This window comes from Mandrillus leucophaeus, unplaced genomic scaffold, assembly GCF_000951045.1.
Source record: "Mandrillus leucophaeus isolate KB7577 unplaced genomic scaffold, Mleu.le_1.0 Scaffold73, whole genome shotgun sequence".
Lineage (NCBI taxonomy): Eukaryota > Metazoa > Chordata > Mammalia > Primates > Cercopithecidae > Mandrillus > Mandrillus leucophaeus.
In genome coordinates this window covers 1,190,003-1,212,844 of record NW_012107919.1, presented here as the reverse complement: position 1 = coordinate 1,212,844, position 22,842 = coordinate 1,190,003, and the positions used below count along the sequence as shown (strand labels likewise).

The 22,842-nt window shown below is 39.5% G+C and overlaps 2 protein-coding genes across 6 annotated transcripts in view; one reads left to right on the top strand and one right to left on the bottom strand.

Annotated features, from left to right (window-relative positions):
- APIP (APAF1 interacting protein) overlaps positions 1 to 6,660 on the bottom strand; it is a 37,540-nt gene extending 30,880 nt beyond the window's left edge. For 2 of the 3 annotated variants that reach the window (XM_011965527.1, XM_011965528.1), the window contains exon 1: positions 6,392 to 6,660. In XM_011965527.1, coding sequence (XP_011820917.1) covers positions 6,392 to 6,448 — 57 coding nt within the window. In that variant the 5' untranslated portion in view covers positions 6,449 to 6,660. The remainder of the gene's footprint in view (positions 1 to 6,391) is intronic. The other variant, XM_011965526.1, reaches the window with a different exon arrangement.
- PDHX (pyruvate dehydrogenase complex, component X) overlaps positions 6,199 to 22,842 on the top strand; it is a 74,191-nt gene continuing 57,547 nt past the window's right edge. For 2 of the 3 annotated variants that reach the window (XM_011965532.1, XM_011965529.1), the window contains exons 1-2: positions 6,294 to 6,967; positions 21,853 to 21,933. In XM_011965532.1, the coding sequence (XP_011820922.1) occupies positions 6,808 to 6,967; positions 21,853 to 21,933 (241 nt within the window). In that variant the 5' untranslated portion in view covers positions 6,294 to 6,807. Of the gene's footprint in view, positions 6,968 to 21,852; positions 21,934 to 22,842 lie in introns of all 3 variants that reach the window. The other variant, XM_011965530.1, reaches the window with a different exon arrangement.

Here is a 22,842-nt window from a genome sequence, read left to right as displayed (position 1 = left end):
TCCAGCAGATTGGTAGGTTTTCTGGTAGGAAGGCAAGGAAGTTCATTACCCAGTGACTTATACTGTCTTAAATATAAACAAAGTCATCAGCTGAGAGTATGGTGACAGGGTATGAGAGGCCTGACAAGAGAATAAAAGGTATAAAACAGTCATCTTGGGGAGTGGAACAGCAAACTACTAAAGAAACAAAGAAGGGTCGTTGGGCAGCATTAAGTGCCGGTCTGAGGTTGAAATCATGAAGCAAGGCCAGACAACAAAGTTGTGCAATATTCTCCAGCAATGTTCAGCTGCTCAACGCCGGCCCAAAGAAATGGGTGGCAGGGTTCATCCTGGCTAAAGGTTTGGCTAGGCCAACTCCATATGTAAATTAGGTCAACCATGACCTTAAGTAACAACTGTTTCAATAGACTAGGTGCGGAAGCAAGATCACAGTGGGCTTCACTCACTTTCATTTAGAAGTAAATGAAACGTGGAGGTATGGAGTTCTAATGACTCCTTCAATAGTGTTGCTATAAAGAACGGCCAGACAGGGAAAAAGAAGGGAAAACTGGCTAATTCAGACAGTTTTCTACTACATGCTAAGGGGTAACATTAGGAGACAGGGAGAGATTAAACATATAGCAGAGCAGAGGTCTAAAAGGTCAGACTTTGTCGAGAGAGAAGCCAGCATTAGAAAAACAGGAACGGGAGGAAAGGTAAAGATGCAGGTAAGAATGTAATAATATTAACAATGTAATATTAAATATGTAATAATACCACTGATAATAAGAATTGCTAACATTTCTTTATTGAGTGCTTATTTTGTGCCAGGCATTTTTCTAAAGACTTTATATGGACTACTTTACTTTATCGTGGTAACAACCCTATAGTACTAAGAGAGATTAAGTAACTTGTCCAAGGCCACCAAGATAGCAGGTGGCAGAGCCAGAATTTGAACCCAGGCAGTCTGATTCTAGATCCTGGTCCTTAACCTTTATATTATACTGCATGTGGGAAGAGGAAGAAATTAAGAAGTTCACACCTAAAAGCTTTCAGTTTCTTTGTGATTTTGGAGGAAAGGTCACCTTTGAAACAGGTGTGGGGTAAAGGATGAGGTGAAATGGCGAGGTTCTGGAACAGCTACTTAGGGGATTGTAAAAGGAAACTCCCCAGAGGACTGTCACATGCTACTCAGAGGCCAGCTGCAGTAGGACACCAGAATATTTGTAGAGACACTAATTCATATAATTGAATATACCCCAAAGAGTGTATGGTAAAGGGGTAGGGGTTGGGTAGAGAAGGATATGACCATGGGAATGGGATGTTAGAGTGAGGGGGAGGTAAAGATGAACAGCGCTGATGAGGTCAAGGAAAAAAAAGGGCAAGGTATTGGATGTCCTTGTGTTGCAGAAATATCAAAGAACAAATATTTGTTCAGCGTCAACAGATATAGGACACTGTGATAGTTAAGGTAAAATCTAAAAAATAGAAGTAGTCCCTACCTGTTTTTTCTCTGCAACTAAGCAGAGCTCCCTAAAGGGTAGGGAATGGGTTGTTGGTATAAGCTATACCTACCACAGTGCTTTGCTCAATAAACAGTGGTTGCATTAAGATCATATCTCTTACATTTAAAAAAGTCCTATATCAGAGGTTATGGTATTTTGTAGACTGCTTCGGGCTCACAGGAAGTTGTTTATTTGGTCTACACAATGCTTAGAAAGAGTCTGAGCCTAAATTTTAAAGTCAAGAGATTTCATATAAAATCTGAGTTTCCAGTTTCCTTTAAAAAAGCAAAACTAAACAATGGGCTGATAATACTCACACATAGCAAAAATGATCAGCGTTGTGTACTGCTGCCTCTTAAAACAGGGCATATGCTGGCCCTAGTATCTTCTTTTTGGTTTCCATCTGGCCAATCTAAAATGCCATATTCTCCATAAAGTCTTCCATGAGTCACTGTATGAAATGACCTTCCCCTCCCTGTAAACTTGCAAAATACTTTGTCATCCTCTAACAGAACTTCGTCCTTTCCCCTCATGCTCCACTGCCCATTACTCATATATATTAATTATAAATACGCATTTGCAACTGCCCAAGTTTCTGAAGAGTAAGAACAAACTCATGTTTGCATTTTTCAGCCTGGACTTTAATATACAGTTTCTGAGTAAATGCTTTCTCTTTTAGGGAAACACTCTGTGACTTTGCTGATGCTAGAAAAAATCAGTTCAAGGGCCAGTCAGTAGGGATTTAATTTCAGAACTGTAAAGCCAGTTTAGAGATTATTGTCATAAGCTGAATCTGACCTGAAAATAACACACTTGACGCCTGAAGAATCTTTAGAATACAAGAAGAAAGTACATGAAACATAAATCACTTGGGAAAGTTACTGCAAAGGATAACAAAAATTATTGAAAGGGCTACAGAGCCTTTCAATAATTATTCATATTATTTCAACACATACAAATAATATGTGTTCAGAAAAGAGTGTTTATCAAAGACAGAATAATAAATAAATAATGCACAGGTCTTGAGAGGGAAGGTTTTGGTGAGCAAGTCTTCTAAATCTTTATCTCCAATCCAGGTCTCTCTCCTAGCTTGAAAGCAATACCCAGTGTGATGGTTAATACTGAGTGTTGACTTGATTGGATTGAAGGATACAGAGTATTGATCCTAGGTGTGTCTGTGAGGGTGCTGCCAAAGGAGTATTAACATTTGAGTCAGTGGGCTGGGAAAGGCAGACCCACCCTTAATCTGGATGGATACAATCTAATCAGCTGCTAGGGTGGCTAGAATACAAGCAGGCAGAAAAATGTGATAAGTGAGACTGGCTTAGCCTCCCAGCCTACATCTTTCTCCCATGCATCGAACTCCAAGTTCTTCAGTTTTGGAACTCAGACTGGCTCTCCTTCCTCCTCAGCCTGCAAACGGCCTAATGTTGGACCTTGGGTTCATGTGAGTTAATGTTTAATAAACTTCCCCATATATATATATATATGTGTGTGTGTGTGTGTGTGTATATATATACACACACACACATATATATATAATTCCATTAGTTCTGTCCCTCTAGAGAACCCTGCTTAATACACCCAGTGTATAGTACCAAATGCTGAGGCTGTACCTCAAACTCAACATGTTCACAACACGCCCATGATAAACTGTTTCTTCCTCCTGTATTCTCTTTCTGGTGGACCACCAGGCCCCAATCACTAGATCAGACACCTAAAAGTCATTCTTGATTTCTTTTCTCATTACACACATCTAATCAATAACCAAGACCTTCTGATTTTACTCCCTCACTCAGACCTCCAGCATCTCTTGCCTGGATTCTTGCCATAGCTTCCTAGTCTGTCTCCATGCCTCTAGTCTTTTTAACTCTAGCCAGCAATCCCCAGGCTTTCTTCAGTCGCCTTGCTGATTATCTCATTGCCCTTCGTTTAAAAATCTAAGATTTGCTTAGCAGGTCCTTTAGGTCTGGTCCTAGTGTGTCCAGAATTGGTTCCTTCCAGTGGGTTCTTGGTCTCGCTGACTTCAAGAATGAAGCCGTGGACCCTTGTGGTGAGTGTTACAGTTCTTAAAGATGGTGTGTCCAGAGTTTGTTCCTTCAGGTGTTCAGATGTGTCCAGAGTTTCTTCCTTCTGGTGGGTTCGCGGTCTTGCTGACTTCAGGAGTGAAGTCGCAGACCTTCGCAGTGAGTGTTACAGCTCTTAAACGTGGCGTGCCTGGAGTTGTTGGTTTCTCCTGGTGGGTTCCTTGTCTTGCTGACTTCAGGAGTGAAGATGCAGACCTTCACAGTGAGTGTTACAGCTCATAAAGGTAGTGCGGACCCAAAGAGTGAGGAGCAGCAATATTTATTGTGAAGAGCGAAAGAACAAAGCTTCCACGGCGTGGAAGGTGACCCTAACTGGTTGCAGCAAGGTGAGCTTTTATTCCCTTCTTTGGCCCCACCCACATCCTGCTGATTGGTCCATTTTACAGAGAGCTGATTGGTGCATTTACAAACCTTTAGCTAGACACAGAGCGCTGATTGTTGCATTTACAATCCTTTAGCTAGACAGAAAAGTTCTCCAAGTCCCCAGTCAACCCAGAAGCCCAGCTGGCTTCACCTCTCAGTAGCTTTTCTCTTTAGCTTCATCTCTTCTCAAGTCTCTGGCCCCTACTTTATGTTCCAGAACACCAAACTTAATATGGGAACACACCATGTCCATAATCAGGGAGAACCCTGAGATTGTGTACATGCTACTTCCCCTACGTGGAATATCTTTACTTTCATTGCATGTGGTTATGTCTTCCTGATCCTTTAGGCCTCAGTAGATACTTTCACTTTTTCCTGAGGTATTCTCTAACCCAGTCAAGTGTATGCTCCTAAACTACCTTGAACTTTCCCATCTAAGTCATATTGTCATATGTCATACTATGTCATATTGTCATACCATCCTTGTCTCTTTGCTAATTTGTCTCTGCCACTATACAGCATGTTCTAGGGGAGAAGGAACCAGATGCAGCTTGCACTCTTAAATCCACAATGCCTGGCACATAGTAGGCACTCACTAAATATTTTTGAATTAATCACTTACAGTTGAACGTTCCCCTTCCTTAAGGCTAAAGAGGCTGTCTCTTTCAATTGCCCATGACCCCCTAAAACTACAATGAAGTTTTATGACTTCTTAAAACTTTTCTTATTGCTGTTTTTATGTATTTGTACAAAACCAGACAGACACAAATATCTAGAGGGGCTCATGTATTTAACTGGATATTCAAATCCAGTGTGAGCAGTGGAAGCTGTGGTAACCTGGCCAGCACCCTCGGTAAAGGTGGTGTTCACTAGCAACCGCAATCCAGATCCCAGGAAAAAATAAGGGCCCGATGTCACCATATGTTCTGAGGTTTTAAAAGAAGCTGAAATGCTTCTGGATTTTGAAATGTTGACTTGGCCGGGCATGTGGCTTACACCTGTAATCCCAGCACTTTGGGCAGCTAAGGTGGGTGGATCACCTGAGGTAAGGAGTTCGACACCAGCCCGGCCAACATGGTGCAACCCCATCTCTACTAAAAATACAAAAATTAACTGGGCGTGGTGACATGCGCCTGTAATCCCAGCTACTTGGGAGGCTGAGGCAGAAGAATCGCTTGAACCCAGGAGGCAGAAGTTGCAGTGAGCCGAGATCATGCCATTGCACTCCAGCCTGGGCAACAAGAGCAAAACTCCGTGTCGAAAAAAAAGAAACGTTAGCTCAAATTTTTCATGAACATTGAGTCAGGCAAACGAAACATGCCTGTCCATCAAGCTGTCTGTGGGCCATGTTTGGTATGAGAATCCTAGTTTATTCTGGGGTCCCTTAAGGCTCTCTTTGATGCTCACATTACACTAAGATTTACTGATTGAGGGCATGAACACTTCTCCATACACACCTGCCTAGGAACGATCTCCAATTATCTGTCCTATCTCCAAGATCTTCTCTCTCCCATCCACCCTTGCCTATCCACCATTCTATTTTCAGAGTAGTCTTCGCTAATTTGTGGAAGTCACTTATTCAAACAAGACAGCGGTTGACAAATACTTAGCAATGAAATCTCCTGCTAGTTACTACTTTTTAATTAGGATTTTCAACCCTAAGAAAGATATACATGGGAGGAATAAGATAGGGGGAATAAGGGAGCTAATTTTGAGGGGTTTCCCTGCCTCTTAGGTGGGGTTTATCATATTGTGCTGAAACTGCTTATTCGTCTAGTTCTCCAGACCCTGGGCCATTTGTCTTATGTACCGCCATCTCTGAGCGCGGAGAAGGTGCTCCATAAAACTGTTGGTCTGTGTAAATGACCGAAAACTACATGCAGAGTGAGGGTGGATTTCCCTTTGACTTCGGCTTAAGGAAGAATCGTTCCCATGATCATCCCACAATTCATCTAAAGGGAGATAGGCATGGAGCAACTGTTCAAAGGCAAAGCGCTGGTAGCCGAGGCACAGCTCCGGTTCGGCAAATGTCTCCCGAGTGCCAAAAGTCTCCCCAAACGCCTAACTGGTCAGGGCGCAGAAAAGAAGCTCGGGGAGCGCGGTCTTCGCCCCAGCTCCACTTCAGAGCTTCACGATTCCTTCTCTGGCCTGTCTTCCTGATAAATACCCGCTGAGGTCACCCAAACGCTATTCTCTCTCCGTTATTTGCTTCTTTCCAATGTTTGGCGCCCAGCTCCCGTCGTCGGAGCGCCCCGCCCGGGACCACTGATCGCCTGGAGCCGCAGCCTTGCTTCCCAACGCGAAGGCCGCGGTGCTCCAGGGTCGCAAACTGCCCGGCCCGAAGCCCCGCCCCGCAGCCAAACGCCCGGCCCGCGACCCCGCGCCCAGCTCCCGCCGCCGGGTTCCGTCTGGGCCTCTACTCCTGGGAATAACCGGGACCGGTGACCCCGCCCCTACCTGCGCGCCGCATCTCCGGGAACAACAGTCTCCCTCCCGAGCGTCACAGCCAGACATGGCCTAGACCAGGGACCCACGCGGCCTCCAATCTCCGCACCGCTTTGCTCGCGGCGCTCAGCCTAGGTTGAGGCAGCAAGGCCGCAAATGCAATCAGGCGGCGCTGAGGGCAGCCCGGGGGCGGGGCGAACAGGGTGGGCGGGGTCTGGTAAGGCCCCTCCGGCTGGGCTATCCAGCAGCGCCCCTGACTGCCCGGGAGGCGCGGCCAACGTGGTTGGAGGCGGGACTAGGAGGGCTTCAAGTCTGAGAGACCTAAAGGCACCTCGATCGTCTGGGGGCGTGGCCAACCATGTGGGAGGCGGGGCCTTGATGCTGGACATCAGGCTGTGCTGCGGGCAGCCGGTGAGAAGGCCGTGAAGATGGCGGCCTCCTGGAGGCTAGGCTGTGATTCGCGGCTACTGCGTTATCTTGTGGGCTTCCCTGGCTGCCGAAGCATAGGACTGGTGAAGGGGGCTCTTGGGTGGTCTGTAAGCCGCGGAGCTAATTGGAGATGGTTTCACAGCACGCAGTGGCTTCGGGGTGAGTGGCCGGGGCTCGCTCAGCTTCTCTGTGTAGCTGAGTGATGGGCCTGGGACAGGGGCAGTCTTGATTGAGGACCTGCGTCTGGGTGTTGAGGTGCGCGGCCTCCCTATTCCTTTCTCTCTTTCTCTGGGTGGGGTCCGCCGACTCGGCCTAATGCATGCTGTGGAGGGCTTTCTTGGCAGCTGGGAGAACTCGACCCTACCCTAGGCCTCCTGGTTTGTATGACTTTGTGACCTTGCCTTGGAATTTGGGTTATTTGTGAGGCGCGGAGAGGGTTCTCAAACTCTCCTCCCTCAGCCCCCTTTCCAGTCAAGGCTCAGGTTTCTTTAGGGTTGTCAGACGTCTCGGACGAGAAGAAGCTGCCCAAGGTTGCTGAGATTGAAAAGCCACTGTTGGGAGTTCTTACTCATTTTCTAGGCCTCTCTGTTGGGAGGTGTTTTCATTGAGGCCAGTGGAGTTTTACCCCACGCCATGACTCGTGGAAGACTTAAATTTGTAAATTCCTACGGCATCACAGACAATGGTCCAGGAGAATGTTTCAAGCAAATATTCGCTTGAAAGAGCGAACATTTAGGAGATAAATCATACCAAAAAGTTTATTATAGAAAATTGTCGTTTAGTGATGATATTAATACAGTTAACACAATTCTTGCAGTATTTAACAGTATGCAAAATGGCAAGCTGGGTATTATTTTTCCTTATTTGGGGAGAGGGTTGGAGGGAGGCAGGGACGGAGAATAGGACTGACGTTTTTTAATGTGACGTATTACCTGCCAATCATCGTTCCTGGCACTCTACAGAATGAATTTTAATTTAAATAGGTCTAATAGACATTGCCTTCATATTCTGAGCTACCTGAGGCCCAGAAAAAAAAAAAAAATCACACAAAGTCATATAGTAAGATGAGTGTATTGGGGTTCCTAAAGATTCCGTAATGGGAACAATTTATTTCAGTTTTTTTGGTGTAATGTTTCATAACATATTCCTTGGAGCAGAGGTGCTTTAACAGTGTGTGCAGAATTCCCTCTCTTCCCTCCTCCAAGTTTGTTGAAATTAAATTTTTTTACAGCTCCTAGAGATTTGGTCTGATCTAGTGTGGGGGAGCTCAGGAATCTGCATTTTACAAATGTCGGATGAGTTTTGATGTTTTATTTTGGCATTTAATGGAATGTGCTTTGAGACTCACTGCCTTAGAAAATCATGGAATACTAAAAGTTTAGTATTAGATATAATCTGGGAAGAGTGTTCTTAATCTTGTTTATCAAGCAGATTCTTTTGAGAATCTTTGAAAATGCTGCAGACTCTCTATACAGAGAAGGTACCATACATGGTTACACACAAAAATGTGCACGTGGTGGCTCATGACTGTAATCCCAGCACTTTGGGAGGCGAGACTGGAAGATTGCTTGAGCCCTGGAGTTGGAGACCAGCCCGGGCAACAAAGTGAGACCCCTGCCTCTACTTGAAAAAAAAAAAAGAAATTAGCCAGGCATGCTGGCATCCCAGCTACTCCAGGGGCTGAGGCAGGAGGATCCCTTGAACACAGGAGTTAGATGTTTCAGTGAGCTATGATCCTACCATTGCACTTCAGCCTGGGTGACAGAGTGAGACCCTGTCTCAGAAAAAAAAAAAACAAAAAAAAACAAAAAAAAATCAGTATACATAGGCCCAGTTTAATGCCTTTAGGAACTCAGGCAAGCAATCCTTACCTACATCCTCATGATGTTTTTTATCTATTGCCCGTCCCCTAGACATATACCGTGAACAACTTGCCAAACCCAGTTTGAATACCATCTGTCAGGAAGAAGGCACTGCATCTCACGGAAAGCCAAATTAGGTTTCTAGTGCTGCTGCAACAAATTACCACCAATTAGTGGCTTAAAACAACACAAATTCACATCTCATAGTTCTGGAGGTCTGAAGTCCAAAATGGATCTTCTAGGCTAAAATCAAGCTATTGGTAGGAGCTGCATTCTTTTCTGGAGGCTCGAGACCCCATTCCCTTACGTTTTACAGATTCTAGAGGTTTCTAAGATTCTTTGACTCATGGGCTTCGAAGTCAGCAATGGCTGGTTCAGTCTTTATCACATTACATCACTTTTAATACTCCCCCCTGCCTTCTGCCACTTACAAGGACCCTCGTGATTACATTGGGCTCATCTGGATGATCTAGAATATTTTCCCCATCTCAAGGTTGAGTAGAAACCTTAATTCCATCTTTAACCTTAATTCCCTCTTGCCATGTAACAGCATATTCATAGGTTCTGGGTATTAGGACGTGAACCTTTTGAGGCATGACATTCTGCATGTGAAGCTGTGGAAAGTATTTGGAAATACTAAGTATTTAGAAACTTTGGACTTTTTTTCTAATACCGAGCCAAAATTTATCCGCTTCTGACTTTCACCTACATACAGATTTTTGTTTTGCCATGCCGAAAACACGTGGCAATCCTTGGACTATTTGTTTTACAAAGTGTGAATTTACGATGGTATTTTTTCTCTGAGCTTGGTAGAAACTGTAGTTTCATAAAACTAAGCAACTGTTTGGATTACTGTAAACTGTGTACATTAAGTACGTTTATTGAACTGTTTCCTCTTTCACACAAATATCCAGGATTTAAAAATTTGTCAGTTGGAACTACCTTTGGAGTTTTGGTTTCCTTAAGAGGTGTTGGCAGCATTTTTATTAGCTATGACATACACCATTGTCTTAGCACTTCCTAGAATTTCTCATTCACTTCTCACATAACCTAGTAAAGTTGGCATCATCTGCATTTAGTTGGACAAAAACACCAAGACTTAGAGAAATTGAGTCTCCTAAAGACACACAACTATGTTAATGAACTGAAGTGCATGTATGTATTTGTATACATATATTAATTTGCTTAACAAATCTTTAATTTGTATCATTCTCTCAATAGATTTATTAAGAATGCAGAGACTATCTTTCTCACCACTTATATTATTGAAGAATGGCTGAAGAAATTGGCATCTGTTAGCTGCCAGGCACATGGTAGCCTGCTTGGGAAGTAGTGGCCAGCTGAATCAAACAGATTCTCAGTATTTGCCACATGGCACATTTAATCATACTTAGTTTCTGGACATGCAATCCAAAATTCTATATAGGGCTGATCCTTAAGGTATTTATAGTGTCTTTGGGAATGTAAACAATAAAGGCATGATTTCAGTAGTGTATGCAGTAAGCTCAGAGGGGGTAAGTTTGAGATGATCAGGAAATAATATATAAGGCAGCTTCTTAGAGGAAGAGATGCCAGCCATTACAGGCTGAAGGAGCAGCAGAAACCAAGACCCAGAGGCCAGAGTGCTAGTTATATAATTGACACAGCATCTGTAAACAGTTTTTCAACCTACCCTAGACAGTTAACTTCAAACAGTTTAAATTATGGTCCTTTCAGAGTAGGTAGTATGATTTGGCATATAATTGGTAAGATGTTAATTAATAATATTGGTTTTAAGTTGTCTCTGAAGAATAACATGTTGAATTTAAAATAACCTGTGAATAGAAAAATAAATGAGGTTCAATCTTGGTGGCGATTTGCCTAGTATGTAATTATAGGCCTTGCATATTATAGACGTTAAATAAACATACCTAAGGAAGCTAGAAATCTAGGACGTTATAAAAGAACACTAGAGCCTACAGTAGGATTGCAAGTTGGCAGCCAGTGAACTGACCCACATTGTTTTAGCAGAGAAACTTATGGCAAAAGTTTGAAATCAGGAGACTTTACAGACAAATCTAGATGTTTGTTTTCTCTTTAAAATTGAAAGTTAAACCCTATGTGGTGACAATTATCTAACACTGAATAATAATTATTCTTTTTAGGTAGGAAATTGCTTCCTACTTTGTCACTATCCCCCGTACATCTTAGCAAGGCTGAATGTCCCTTGGTATTTGCATCATCTCTAGTTGTCATTTTTTTCTTCTACCCTTATCTCTATGGAAAGCAGAAGACAAAAGACCAAGAAAAATGGGAGAAAGCAGATATTGTGTATTTATGTAAAGGAGGAAAATGCTTATCCATTTAATATGACAATAAAGAATGTCAGAATCTAAAGAAAAAAGCCTTAAGATGCTAGTCCTCTTTTCTCACCTGCCTGTTTTTTGTAGGCATATGAGTTTTTGACAGCAGTGCTATAACAAGGAGAGAGGGAACTTCCTTGATAGAGTTAATGGTATGGTATTTCTGCCAAAACACAGATACTCTTTTAGGCCTGGTTCTTATTAAGTGCTGATACACTGATAACTGATCAGATTGATACTGTCCTTTGAGTTCTCATTTACCTGTGGAAACAAACATGTAGAAAGCTGTAGTAAAAGTAGGATTTATTAAAAGGATAGAACATCACTTATAAAGTGCTGCAGGGCTATGGGGAAACCATAATTATTCCATCTATTTCTTCTAGAGCTCCTATTGTTTGTCTTCTTTCTCTTATTTACTTTGTTTTTCTGTGCAGACTTGTGATTATCAATCTGTTTACTCCTGGCTTTTCTTTCTCAATGTCAGCTTGCCTTGCCTCATTGGTGATTCAGGCCTTTATGCACGATGCTCTGTCAGTTTAATTTAAGTGCCCACCATCATTTCTGTAATCTCCTTCCAAATTCCTTGAATAGAGTAACTGACTGACCCACTGTAGATCAGTTGTGCTATAGGGCATGCAAGGCTGATTCTTTCGAAGGCTACGATTTGGACATTTTCTTTAAGAAAGTAGTATACGTTGAGAATGGATGATTGGCATGTCTGTTGCTATGACCACGTGACTAAAATAGTTCAGTAGTGCAGTAGTCCTTTATTTGAATTGTTTCTGCGCTAGGTAATGACCAAGCAAAATGTATCATCTAAGCAAAGCAGATCTAGACTACTCAGCTGAGATGTTTGCCCATCCAAAGAAAATAGGGCAGGGGTAAATGAGATCTTACTACAGGCAGCAACAGGAGGGACTAAGAAGATCTAGATGATCAGGAAATATTTTGTATATGTTTACTTTGTTTTAAAGCATTTTATTCTGTATATGAAAGCAGCATATTAGAAGTAGCCATCACATACTGAGCTCTCACTATATTTGCATTACTTCTAACTCATAAAAACCCTGCAAAGGTTTGCCATGTTTCATAGGAGAAGAAATAGAGACTCAGAGAAGTTTTAGCATTTTACCCAAGGTTAGTGGATAAGTGGATGACCACTTTGGAACTGTGCACCTGATGACGTCCAGAGGAAGAAAAGAGGATCTTTCTTCTTGGATGTCTTTTTTGCAGAACAAAGAAACATCTTCTGTTACCACAGCAGAATTTTCTTATATTGTATTGACCAGAATTGGGTCGTTTGCCCTTTCTTAAGTTAGTTACTGGCTTGACTTCACTGTGTGAAAAATGGATAAACTTTGGCTAATCAAGGGGATGGGTGTGGAATCACTAACTCTGAGTATGTATGCACAAGAAAAATATATAGCTGAACAAAGTTAAGCTTCTACCAGCAAGAAAGAAATTTGGGGAGTAGGTTTGGGAGTAATAAGTAGCATTTATTGAGAGCTTACTATATACTGTGCACCCTTGTGAGCACTTTACATGAATCAGCTCCATTTAATACTCACAGCTAATGCTATACTCTGGTAGATAGTTCAAGTTTCAACCCAGATCTGACACCAATGCCTGTTTCCTTAACCATAGTCTACCTCAGTATCAAGTGATAGCTTGATTATAGATTTCAGCAGAACAGTGTCAACATGCTGACGTTTTGTTCACATGTGTACATTCTATATGAACATTTTTGCTTTTTTTTAAAAAAAAATGAAATCAGACATAGTAATAACTGCATTGTAGACTAGCATTTCTGTGACAGCCTATCATTTTAGTACAATTAAGGACACCAAAATTCTTGAGTATGTATAAGTGTGGCATGACTATTTAAGAGAGAGTATATATTGACTTCTCCTACCTGTAAATTTCTAAGGTGACGTACTCTTAAATATACCTTCTTATTGTTGTCTTGAGCTTAATTTGCCTTTTACAACAAAATGTGTAAGTTCCCAAAGTATCGTGTGTGTGTGTGTGTGTGTGTGTGTGTGTGTGTGCTTTTGCTAGGCTATAAATGGAATGCTAATTTTTTTTTCTCTTCTCCCAAGATAGCAAAGTAAAGTGAGATTTATGTAGAATTTTAATTTTATAGTTTAATACCAAGAAGGCCAGTATTGCAAGCTGAAATCTCCTCTAAAATGTTTGGTTTATTTCATTCAAAGGAAATGCATTCTACACCATATGCTATCTAAAAATTCTGGCTAACCTCTTTTCTAATGTGCTGTTGGATACTAAGTAAAAGTATAATAATATAGAATCAGCAGATTCTATAAACAAGATGGGGTATATGGTGATTCATTTTTTTGGTAGGCAGTACATTTACTATAGCTAGTGATCTGTTTGATACCTTTCCGTTACTGTATAAATCAAGGACTTTATTATATGAAACATTCGTAGGGAAAAATTAGGATCAGCAAATGTCTAATTCAGGAGAGATTGCTTGGGAATCTATTAGCCCTGGTTTTTGGAGGGGAACAAATCTGTTAGAAAACTGATAAAAGCTATACCACTTCTTCAGGAAAGCACATACATAACAAAATTTTGTATATAATTCTGAGTCCAGAGGACTCAGATCTCCCTGTAATTTGTCCATAAGTACCACCTAGTCTAAAGCCTATTTCCATAAACATTTTCATCATTTCCTAGCTTTTGTTTTTTGGATAATAGCCATCCTAATAGATATTAAGTAGTACTAGTACAGATTTTTTTTTTGTTTGTTTTCCAGTCTTCATCAGGTAGAATCTCAGCTCTCATAACTCTGATTGTCTAATGGCACTTTTATCTACTACTGTCTAGTACTTGTGTATTTATCTTCTCATCTAAATTGTAATCCTTTTGAGGTGAAGAATCTGGTTTGGTCTAGGGCTAGGATAACAAGTGTTCAGTAGGCATTTGTTGAATGCCTACTGAGTTTAATGAGATCTTGGTTTTCAAATATGAAATGTAGTTGGAATAGAGATTAAGAATTAGTGTACTTTAGTCGTGAGAACACTGCTGAATTAGGTAGAGGAGAGAGTAAAAAGGGAACCTTCAAGTTTAGGCTGGGAAGGTAAAAGGAACCTGTGAATGCATCTCTCATTACTCCAAGTAGGAACTGTGATATTCTACAATATTGTGACATCTTAACAATATTATAGGATATTGTGATACATCTAGCCAGCTATCTGAATGCCTCCAGCATATACCCTCTTAATTATTTCTATGCTGCCCATCAAAAATAAATAGCTAACATTTTCGGGACTTACTCTCTGCCAAGCCCCATGTGTTACCTTCTTTTTTTTTTTTTTTTTTTTTTTCTTTTTTTTTGAGAAGGAACCTTGCTCTGTCGCCCAGGCTAGAGTGCAATGGGGTGATCCTGGCTCACTGCAACCTCTGCCTCCCAGTTTCAGGCCTCCAAGTGCCATCATGCCTGGCTAATTTTTGTATTTTTAGTAAAGATGGGCTTTCACCATGTTGTCCAGGCTGGTCTTGAACTTCTGACCTCATGTGATCCACCTGCCTCAGCCTCCCAAAGTGCTGGGATTACAGGCATGAGCCACTGCTCCCAGCCTACCTTATTTCTTTACAAAAATCTATTTATGGCACCATTTTAGAGAAGAGGAAACAGACGTGGATTGAATAAATAACTTGTAGGTGGTGGATCTGAAATTTGAGCCTAGGCAGTTTGATTCCAGTACCTGCTCTCTAAATCACTATGGTATTCTGCTTCTCCCTGAGTTTTTTTAAATTAAATATTTAACTAAATAATAAAATATTTCATGTGGCACAATAGTACATGCCTATACTTTAAATAGTACTGAAAGGCTTGTAACAGTACAGTGGATCTCTGCCCCATCTCACCCAACTTTCCCAGTCTGCCTTAGAAGCAACTGGTTTTGTCTTTTAACTTCCTTCTGGCATTTGCCTATCTCCCTGTTTCTATTTTAGACGTTATCTGTGGATGACTGACGGTCAGTGCCACCCTCTGTTTTCCCTCCCCAGTGAAATTGTTTTGTACGTCTTGGTCAAATATTCACTGTTTACACTAAACAAATATTATTCACAATTGAGGATTGTCCCATATTTCGATTGTTAGCCTTCTTTTTGCTGCAATTATTGCTGCCTTTTAAATTTTTAATTAGTTTTTCTCTGTGATAAATTCTAATTTATCTAACACTACGTAATAACTTCTCCACACAGTTTTCTGTAATGTCAGCCACATCAGATACTTTCTCACTTAACTTATTTTTGCAGTTTTTATATATCCCCAGTTGTGTACATTGAACTTCAAGCTCTTCTTTTTGCCCTCTGCAGAGAAAACAAGCTTCAGTCTTCTGTTGAATGAGGGTAGGTTCTGTTGAATGAGTTGTTACCTACCACTGGATTAAGAGAGGGGATCCAGGTATCTAGCTACTTTTCAAACAGCAGCCACCCAAATCCTCCCTGGCTTAGGATATGGCTTTCTAGGGTCTCTTTAGCTGATTATTATTTATCTATTTACTTTTCTGCTTCCAAAATTATGTGCCATTATTCCTTCTTTTCTCTCTCTCCTTGTGGGTTCTGTTTAAAAATAACAGAAACAAACAGCACATTTTTAAACTTGGTATTAGGTAAGTTTGAAAGAGGAAGTAAGATTGGATAAATTTATTGTAGACATATATGAAAATGTAGGTTATCAGAAGTAAAAGAAATAAAAAGCCCTTATAGTAATGTCACTAGCTAGAGATGACTACTGTTGCCATTTTAGAGTATTTCATTTCAGTCTTTGTGTGTGTACAAGCGGGGCAGGTAGAAATTGGATGATATCGTCTACAGGTTTGAGCATCTCTAATCTGAAAATCTGACATCCAAAGCTTTTTGAGCACTGACCTGATGCTCAGAGGTGATGCTTAAAGGAAATGTTCATTGGAGCATTTGGGATTTTGGACTTTGAGATTAGGGATGCTCAACCAGTAAGAATAATGCAAATATTCCAAAATCGGAAAAAATCTGAAATTAAGAACTCTTATAGTCCCAAGCATTTCTGATAAGGCATACTCAACCTATATATTGCTTATGGGTTATCTTTTTTATGTTTGTTAGCATGCCAAGACCTGTAAGTGCTGTTTTCATACAAACTGTTGTGCATTCATTTTCGATTGTGGTCCATTGATATTTTCAGTCTATTTTTACTCCAGTACCACACCAGAGTAACTCTTTGAACAAAGAAGACTTATATGACAAACGCTCATTTAAAATAAAAAATAATGTAACTGCCTTTATTCCAAGTGTTACTATGTGCCTAGTGCTGATTTTTAAATTACTTTTACTTTATTCTGCTTTATTTCATCCAGCCTGCAGATGGCAGAATTGTTTTATTTGAACAGCAATTTTGAAGGCTCCGTTTTATTTAGTGTGTTCTGACATTGGAATGAGAAATGATTAAATGAACAGTCTCTCTCCCTATTAGCGAAGAAGCAAATTAATGTTAGAGACAGGGAGCCACACTGAGAAACTACTGGGTAATTTACTTTTTCATTTGGTCTATCTTCATTTCATGATTTTTGCATGCTTGGATTATAAATGAACTAGAGCCTATAAATGAACTGGAGCATGATGTTTAAGCTGTACCGTATGTAAACTGCTGAATACCCTTACTTACTTTAGTCAGAGTAATGGAGCTTAAATCTGCTTCATATTAACCATAAAACAGTTTGTTCTGCATTTGTATTTTAAGAGTTTGCGTGTATGAAATTTTTTTTTTAATCTGGAGACCTTTTAGTGTTCATATATAGATCATCAATTTAAAGCTTTGATACAATTGAGTTTACTGTGAAGTATGAGCTTTTTGTTCTTAGGATAAAAGAAATACTTTAGGGAACAAGAAACTAGAATTAGGTTAGTGTACCATATTTGAAATTGAAGTCAGAATTATGCTATAGAAAAATTGGAAGAGCCTATTTGAAGAAATATAGGAATTGCTTAGAGGGATTACTGTAAAATTCAGTGATTGCTAAATTGCTCATGTAGCAGAAATGGCAGGGAAAACAGCAATATGCTAAGCAAAAAATTGTAACTGATTGTGTCATTCTGTTGATGTAAAAAAAAAAGTAAAATAGTTCTCATGAGTCGTGAGACTTTACTTTTAAAATCAGCATGTTTAAATATAAACTACTGGACCGTCCACATACATTACAATAGTCATTTTACAATTTTAAAAAATGTTTTGTAACTGCTATAGAAGGGTAGGTTTCACAAACCAATTCGGTATAATTTGTTAGCTTTATAAGAAGGAGCAGAACACTAAAGTGACTACAAAAGTGTTAAATTTTAACTAGATTTTGAGTACTTTGTGAGTACTAATTGAAAAACCTGTATAATGAGTGCAGTAAACTACTTACCTGTAATTGTGGGAAACTAATATTAGTAGGAAACATAATTGGTGCATATCTTAAGGCTGCCTTAATTTGACAAGAGAATGGTAGAATGTACAGCTTACTGGAATGAGGAGGGAGTCTGCATATAATTTCAAATGCAAATTAATTAATATTAGATAAAGGATAAAATTCCATTCCAAGGAGTCTAGAAAAGTCCACACTATCTTAGTAGAGCTGACAGCAGCCATAAAGGGCAGATATTAATTATGTCCAGTCCTGTCACTTCAAGCTGATATTATGATTGCGTAATTACTTTCTTATCAGAAAAATACATCTGGAAAAGATATCATGTAGTGTTCTAATCAAAAGAGGGTATACTAGAAAGAAATATGTACTTTTATTAACATATTAATGCTTATGAAATGATTTTTCTAGCATGAAAGCCTGAGGATAGATTAGTTAGAATCACCATAAAATATACTGCACATTTAGCTGTCTGTAATAAGTGAGTATAATCTATCAAGAGATAGTATTGAATAATGGAAATGTCCAAAATATTTTTCTTTGGTTTTTGTCACCTTCATTTCAGAGTAAAGATAATGATCTACTACAGAATTATTATATTATCATAATTCAGATGAATAATTTCAGTTCATTTCATGAAGGGTGACTAAGGAACGATTATGTTCTTTTTATTTTTAAAATATGAAAAATTTTGAGGTTCTTGATTTGGTAACTTGAAAAATAATACTTAATAAATGCAGAGGCTTCATAATATAGTCCTTAATGTCAAGAGTAATGGAAATGTGAAGGTCTCTTAGGTGAGAGATTATAATAGGAGATAGAATCATAAAATAAATATGAATTGTGTCATGACCATTGGAACCAAAGCATACAAATATTGGAGAGAGACTTTAAGAGAATTAAGTTAGTATTTGTCATAAATTGGAATCTGGCTATAGTATCATTGAGGTCCATTTAGTTGCTTCTTTGAAATGGAACTCTTTGATATATAAATGTAATATGTATATATTTATGAAATATTCTGTTCATAATGCCTGGCTTCAGCTTTTTGATAAGAACACATTGGGACCTTTTTTTTTTTTTTAAGCTTTTGTTTTCAAAAAGAGGCTGGCCTCTTACCATGGTGCTATTTAAAAGGTAGGAGTTTTTTTGTCCACCCCCCACTCCTTTTTTTTTTTTTTTCCCCAAAACAAGTGCATTTGTTATTCTGAGCTTAAAAAAATAATGCTGAGGCTCAGGCTGACAGTACATTCTTTAAGCAACTGTTTATGATTTCTTTATCAAGCCATGTAAAAAATGAAAAAGGCAGTAAGACACATCACATAGTGTAGAGGATTAGAAAGCTCATTCTATTATCTCCAAATGCATTTAATGTGTTAAGCTTTATGCACATTTGAAGAATTCTTGCAATTAAGTGTAGGATTGTTATGGTTTGGATTTGGAGATGCATCACTAATGTTATAATCTTGCCTGTGTGTGAGAGTGTGTGTGTGTATGTGTGTTTTCCCTAAGTGCACTTCCCTAATTTTAGTTCACTCAAGAATTTAGTTCTCCAGCGTTTTATAGACAAAACATTATGGTTGTACTTAGTAGTTTGCATTATTTTTTACCTATTTAATATTTTAATGTGCCTATTTTAGTTCACAAGGACTTATTTTACTAAGTAAAAAATGCAGAGATTTTTTAAAGCTACCTTCTAGTTATAATTAGCATTTCAACTAGAGGTAGCTTGGGAATTAAGTGAAACTGTTGCAGCTACGGTTGTTGAGAGTCATGGTGGACTGGAGTTGGATGGCCTTTGTTCTTCAGTGTCTTCCAAAATAACCATCTTCCATAATTAGGAGTTAGGAAACTCATTGTGGCTATTTTTCCTCCTGTTTTTCAATATATAATGCACTTAGAGATAACCTGTTTTCGTGTGCATTTGAAATATTCATTGTCAATAGTAAAGATGGTTTTTTTTTTTTTTTTTGAGATGGAGTCTCGCTCTGTCGCCCAGGCTGGAGTGCAGTGGCGGGATCTCGGCTCACTGTAAGCTCCACCTCCCGGGTTCACGCCGTTCTCCCGCCTCAGCCTCCCAAGTAGCTGGGACTACAGGCGCCCTCCACCACGCCCGGCTAATTTTTTGTATTTTTGATAGAGACGGAGTTTCACTGTGTTAGGCAGGATGGTCTCGATCTCCTGACCTCGTAATCCACCCGCCTCAGCCTCCCAAAGTGCTGGGATTACAGGCGTGAGCCACCGTGCCTGGCCTGTAAAGATGGTTTTTTGTTTTGTTTTGTTTTTCTCAGGCAGAGTCTTGCTCTGTTGCCCATGCTGGAGTGCCGTGATCTTGACTCACTGCAGCCGTCTCCCGGATTCGAGTGATTCTCATGCCTCAGCCCCCCAAATAACTGGGATTACAGGCATGTGCCACCACGCCTGGCTAATTTTAAAATTTTAGTAGAGTGGGGTTTCACCACGTTGGCCAGGCTGATCTCAAACTTCTGGCCTCAAATCTGCCCACCTCGGCAAAATTGGTTTTTTAATACAAGAATTCTGCACGTTCAAGGTGGGGAAAAGGTTTATAAGGATATTTAATTAGACATATATGAAGAATGCTCACGTGGATCTGATATGTCTGGTTTGCTATATTTGGATTTCTGAGTGAATATAAGCTATCAATAACCATTAATTAATTGATGATCCATGTTTGTAAGGAACATTGAGATGTTAAGTCAGCACAACTTTGAGAGTTAAGCATGCAGATTCGCATGCTGTAATCAGTCTGGATTGTGGTTTTCTTTTTGATGAAATGGGCATGTTTGACTTGGACTTTGTTTTGGGCTGTGTCGTCGTTGGGGCACTAGGAGTGATCGTTATACTTTTCCAACCTTCTTAGAATTTGATGCCAATGGAGAGAGAGAAAGGGTAAGACGGATGGCGATCAAATGCTGATAGTTACATTGGATTGGAGAATGTGACTTAGATCTGTGGCCTAAGATTGGGCTTCTTAGTATAACCCCACTTTAGACTTTGAACTTTCTGTTTTAGAGGGAGACTGTGTGTGTACAAAGCAAACACACATATCCGAATTGCTGCCTCATATCCAGTGGGCCCTGATGGCAAGAACGCAGAGAGGTGGGCCTGTGGAGCTGCTTTTGAAAGGCAGGGCCACGTGTGCCTAGCACGTGGGTGGAGGAGCTGAGAGGAGACTGCAGGTTGTCTATAATCAGGAAGTTGTTAAAATAAGGAAGGGACTGAGGCAGGTATGCATGCTTGCATTCTTTCTCCAGACCTTCAGAGTGAGGGAAAAGTGGAGAGGTACAGAAACTTTCTCTTAAATACTTCAAAGAGGTGGAAGCGCCTTTATCATGAAGCCATAGGAAATCTCCATTTGAAAATGCAGTACAAGTTATTCAGCTTCCCAAGATAAATATTTATTCTCATTTAACATTAGTGCTAAATTTCCTTGCTTTTAACCCTAAAACATCAGTGGAGACAAAAGAAGCCCTGTTCTTCCACGTTTGAAGTATGTTAGCTATGCTACAGTGTTTTGCTTGTTTGAGTCTGGAGAGTTGAACTATCTGAGGAGAGAATAGGGTCTGTGGGAAACTACAGGGGATGAATGTATTTGTTACCATGGTATTTTATTAGTAAATTGTAATCTAAAACCTATGTTGCTCTTGATTGTAACCCTGGACGGTGGATTGGGAAGTGTTGCTGGACAAATACATAGTGTTTCCTTTTTTGATACCTAAGGAAAATGTAGTTATGCTTCATTGGGAGATCATTCTGGTTTGAGGTCTACTTCTCTGGATCCCCAACTGAATTGTGGTATACAACAAAAAGTGAGGTTAATTTAACCACTTGAATTCTGATCATCCTTGACAAGGCAAACTTTTCCTTTCACACCTATTCGTAGGAACCTTTGATTCTTGAATACTATAATATTAGAGGAAAATAAAAACAGCCGATTTCTTAAAGTCTGATCGTGATTATTCTGTTGTAGATTGTCAGAACCATGTTTTTTTTGTTGTTGTTGTTTTCTTATTTGCCTTTTTCTCTGGTCATTTTACCTATAAATCTATTTTGCAGAAACAAAAGGAAAAGGAGGAAGTGAAACCTAAATCAATCCTAAATCAATTTTTCTCCTTTTTTTTTTTTTTTTGGACTTGTAAGCACCTGGCTTGAGAGGATGCATAGAACACTAGGGAATTATGAAAACAGAGTTTAAAATATTCCAAAAAACATTTTTATTGTTATAAAAAATTGAATTTTATGTTTCCATACTATTTACTGGAGACTTAGTTTACCAGTTGGGAATCTTTTAGACTTTGGAATGCCTTCTTTTTCAAATGGAATTTAACATTAATTTACTTGAACTTATATTGATGCCTCAAGAGGTGCATTATTTGTTATGGCTGATCTTTCCTTTTTTTCAATTTCAGGTGATCCCATTAAGATACTAATGCCGTCACTGTCTCCTACAATGGAAGAGGGAAACATTGTGAAATGGCTGAAAAAGGAAGGTGAGGAGGTACCTTCCTAATGTCCTGTGTGCTTTGTTATTTGGTTATTTTTTTTTTTTCTAATCTGTCCTGTTATACAATATGTGATATAAATTAAATAAATTGTGTCCCTTTGGTAGTTAATGTAAGTTTGGTTAAATAAAATTTTCCCATGATAATGTAACAAAGGTTTTCTGGGTTCAGCATATATCCTTACACAAGCATAGAATGGTGAAAAATATTTTAAGGCTTTTCCCTCAACTTTTAGTCCTTATACCCAGCTTTTAGTTTCAACATCATAATTTTGACATTCTTCTTGATAACTTTATCATGATTGTGTGTGTGTGTGTGTGCGCGCGCATGCACGTGTGTGTTCGGGAGGCAGGCAAGTTCATTATAAATTTTATTGGAAAAAGCAAATAAGTAGAATCCAAGGAAAACCCTCAAAAGCAGAGCAGCGGAGGAGGGTTGTAGCCCTGCTAATCATTGAAACATAGTATTAAGCATTTCTAATTAAAACTCTGGGATTGGTGCTTAAAAGACAGACCAGTGCAGCTGAGTAGAGAATAAGGAAATAGATGCAGTTGCACGTGGAATTTAAGTGTATAGTAAAGAAAGACAATATTAGATTTATTCTTTATATTATGTGAAGGATAAATTACAAATGAATTATACATGTAATGTATAAAAATGAAACTATGCAAGTCTTGAATTCCTCTGTACCTGGAAGTGGAATAAACACCCTAACTGTAACTCAAAATCCAGATTATAATATGGGAAATAAAATTGGATACTTTTGCATGGCTAAAAATACAAGTTAAGTAAAAGAAGTGACAAATTGGACAAGAGTATTTGCAATTTCTATCACAAAGGGTTAATATCCCTAAAAAATCGATAAGACTGTCAACTCAACAAGAAAGTGGGTAAGAT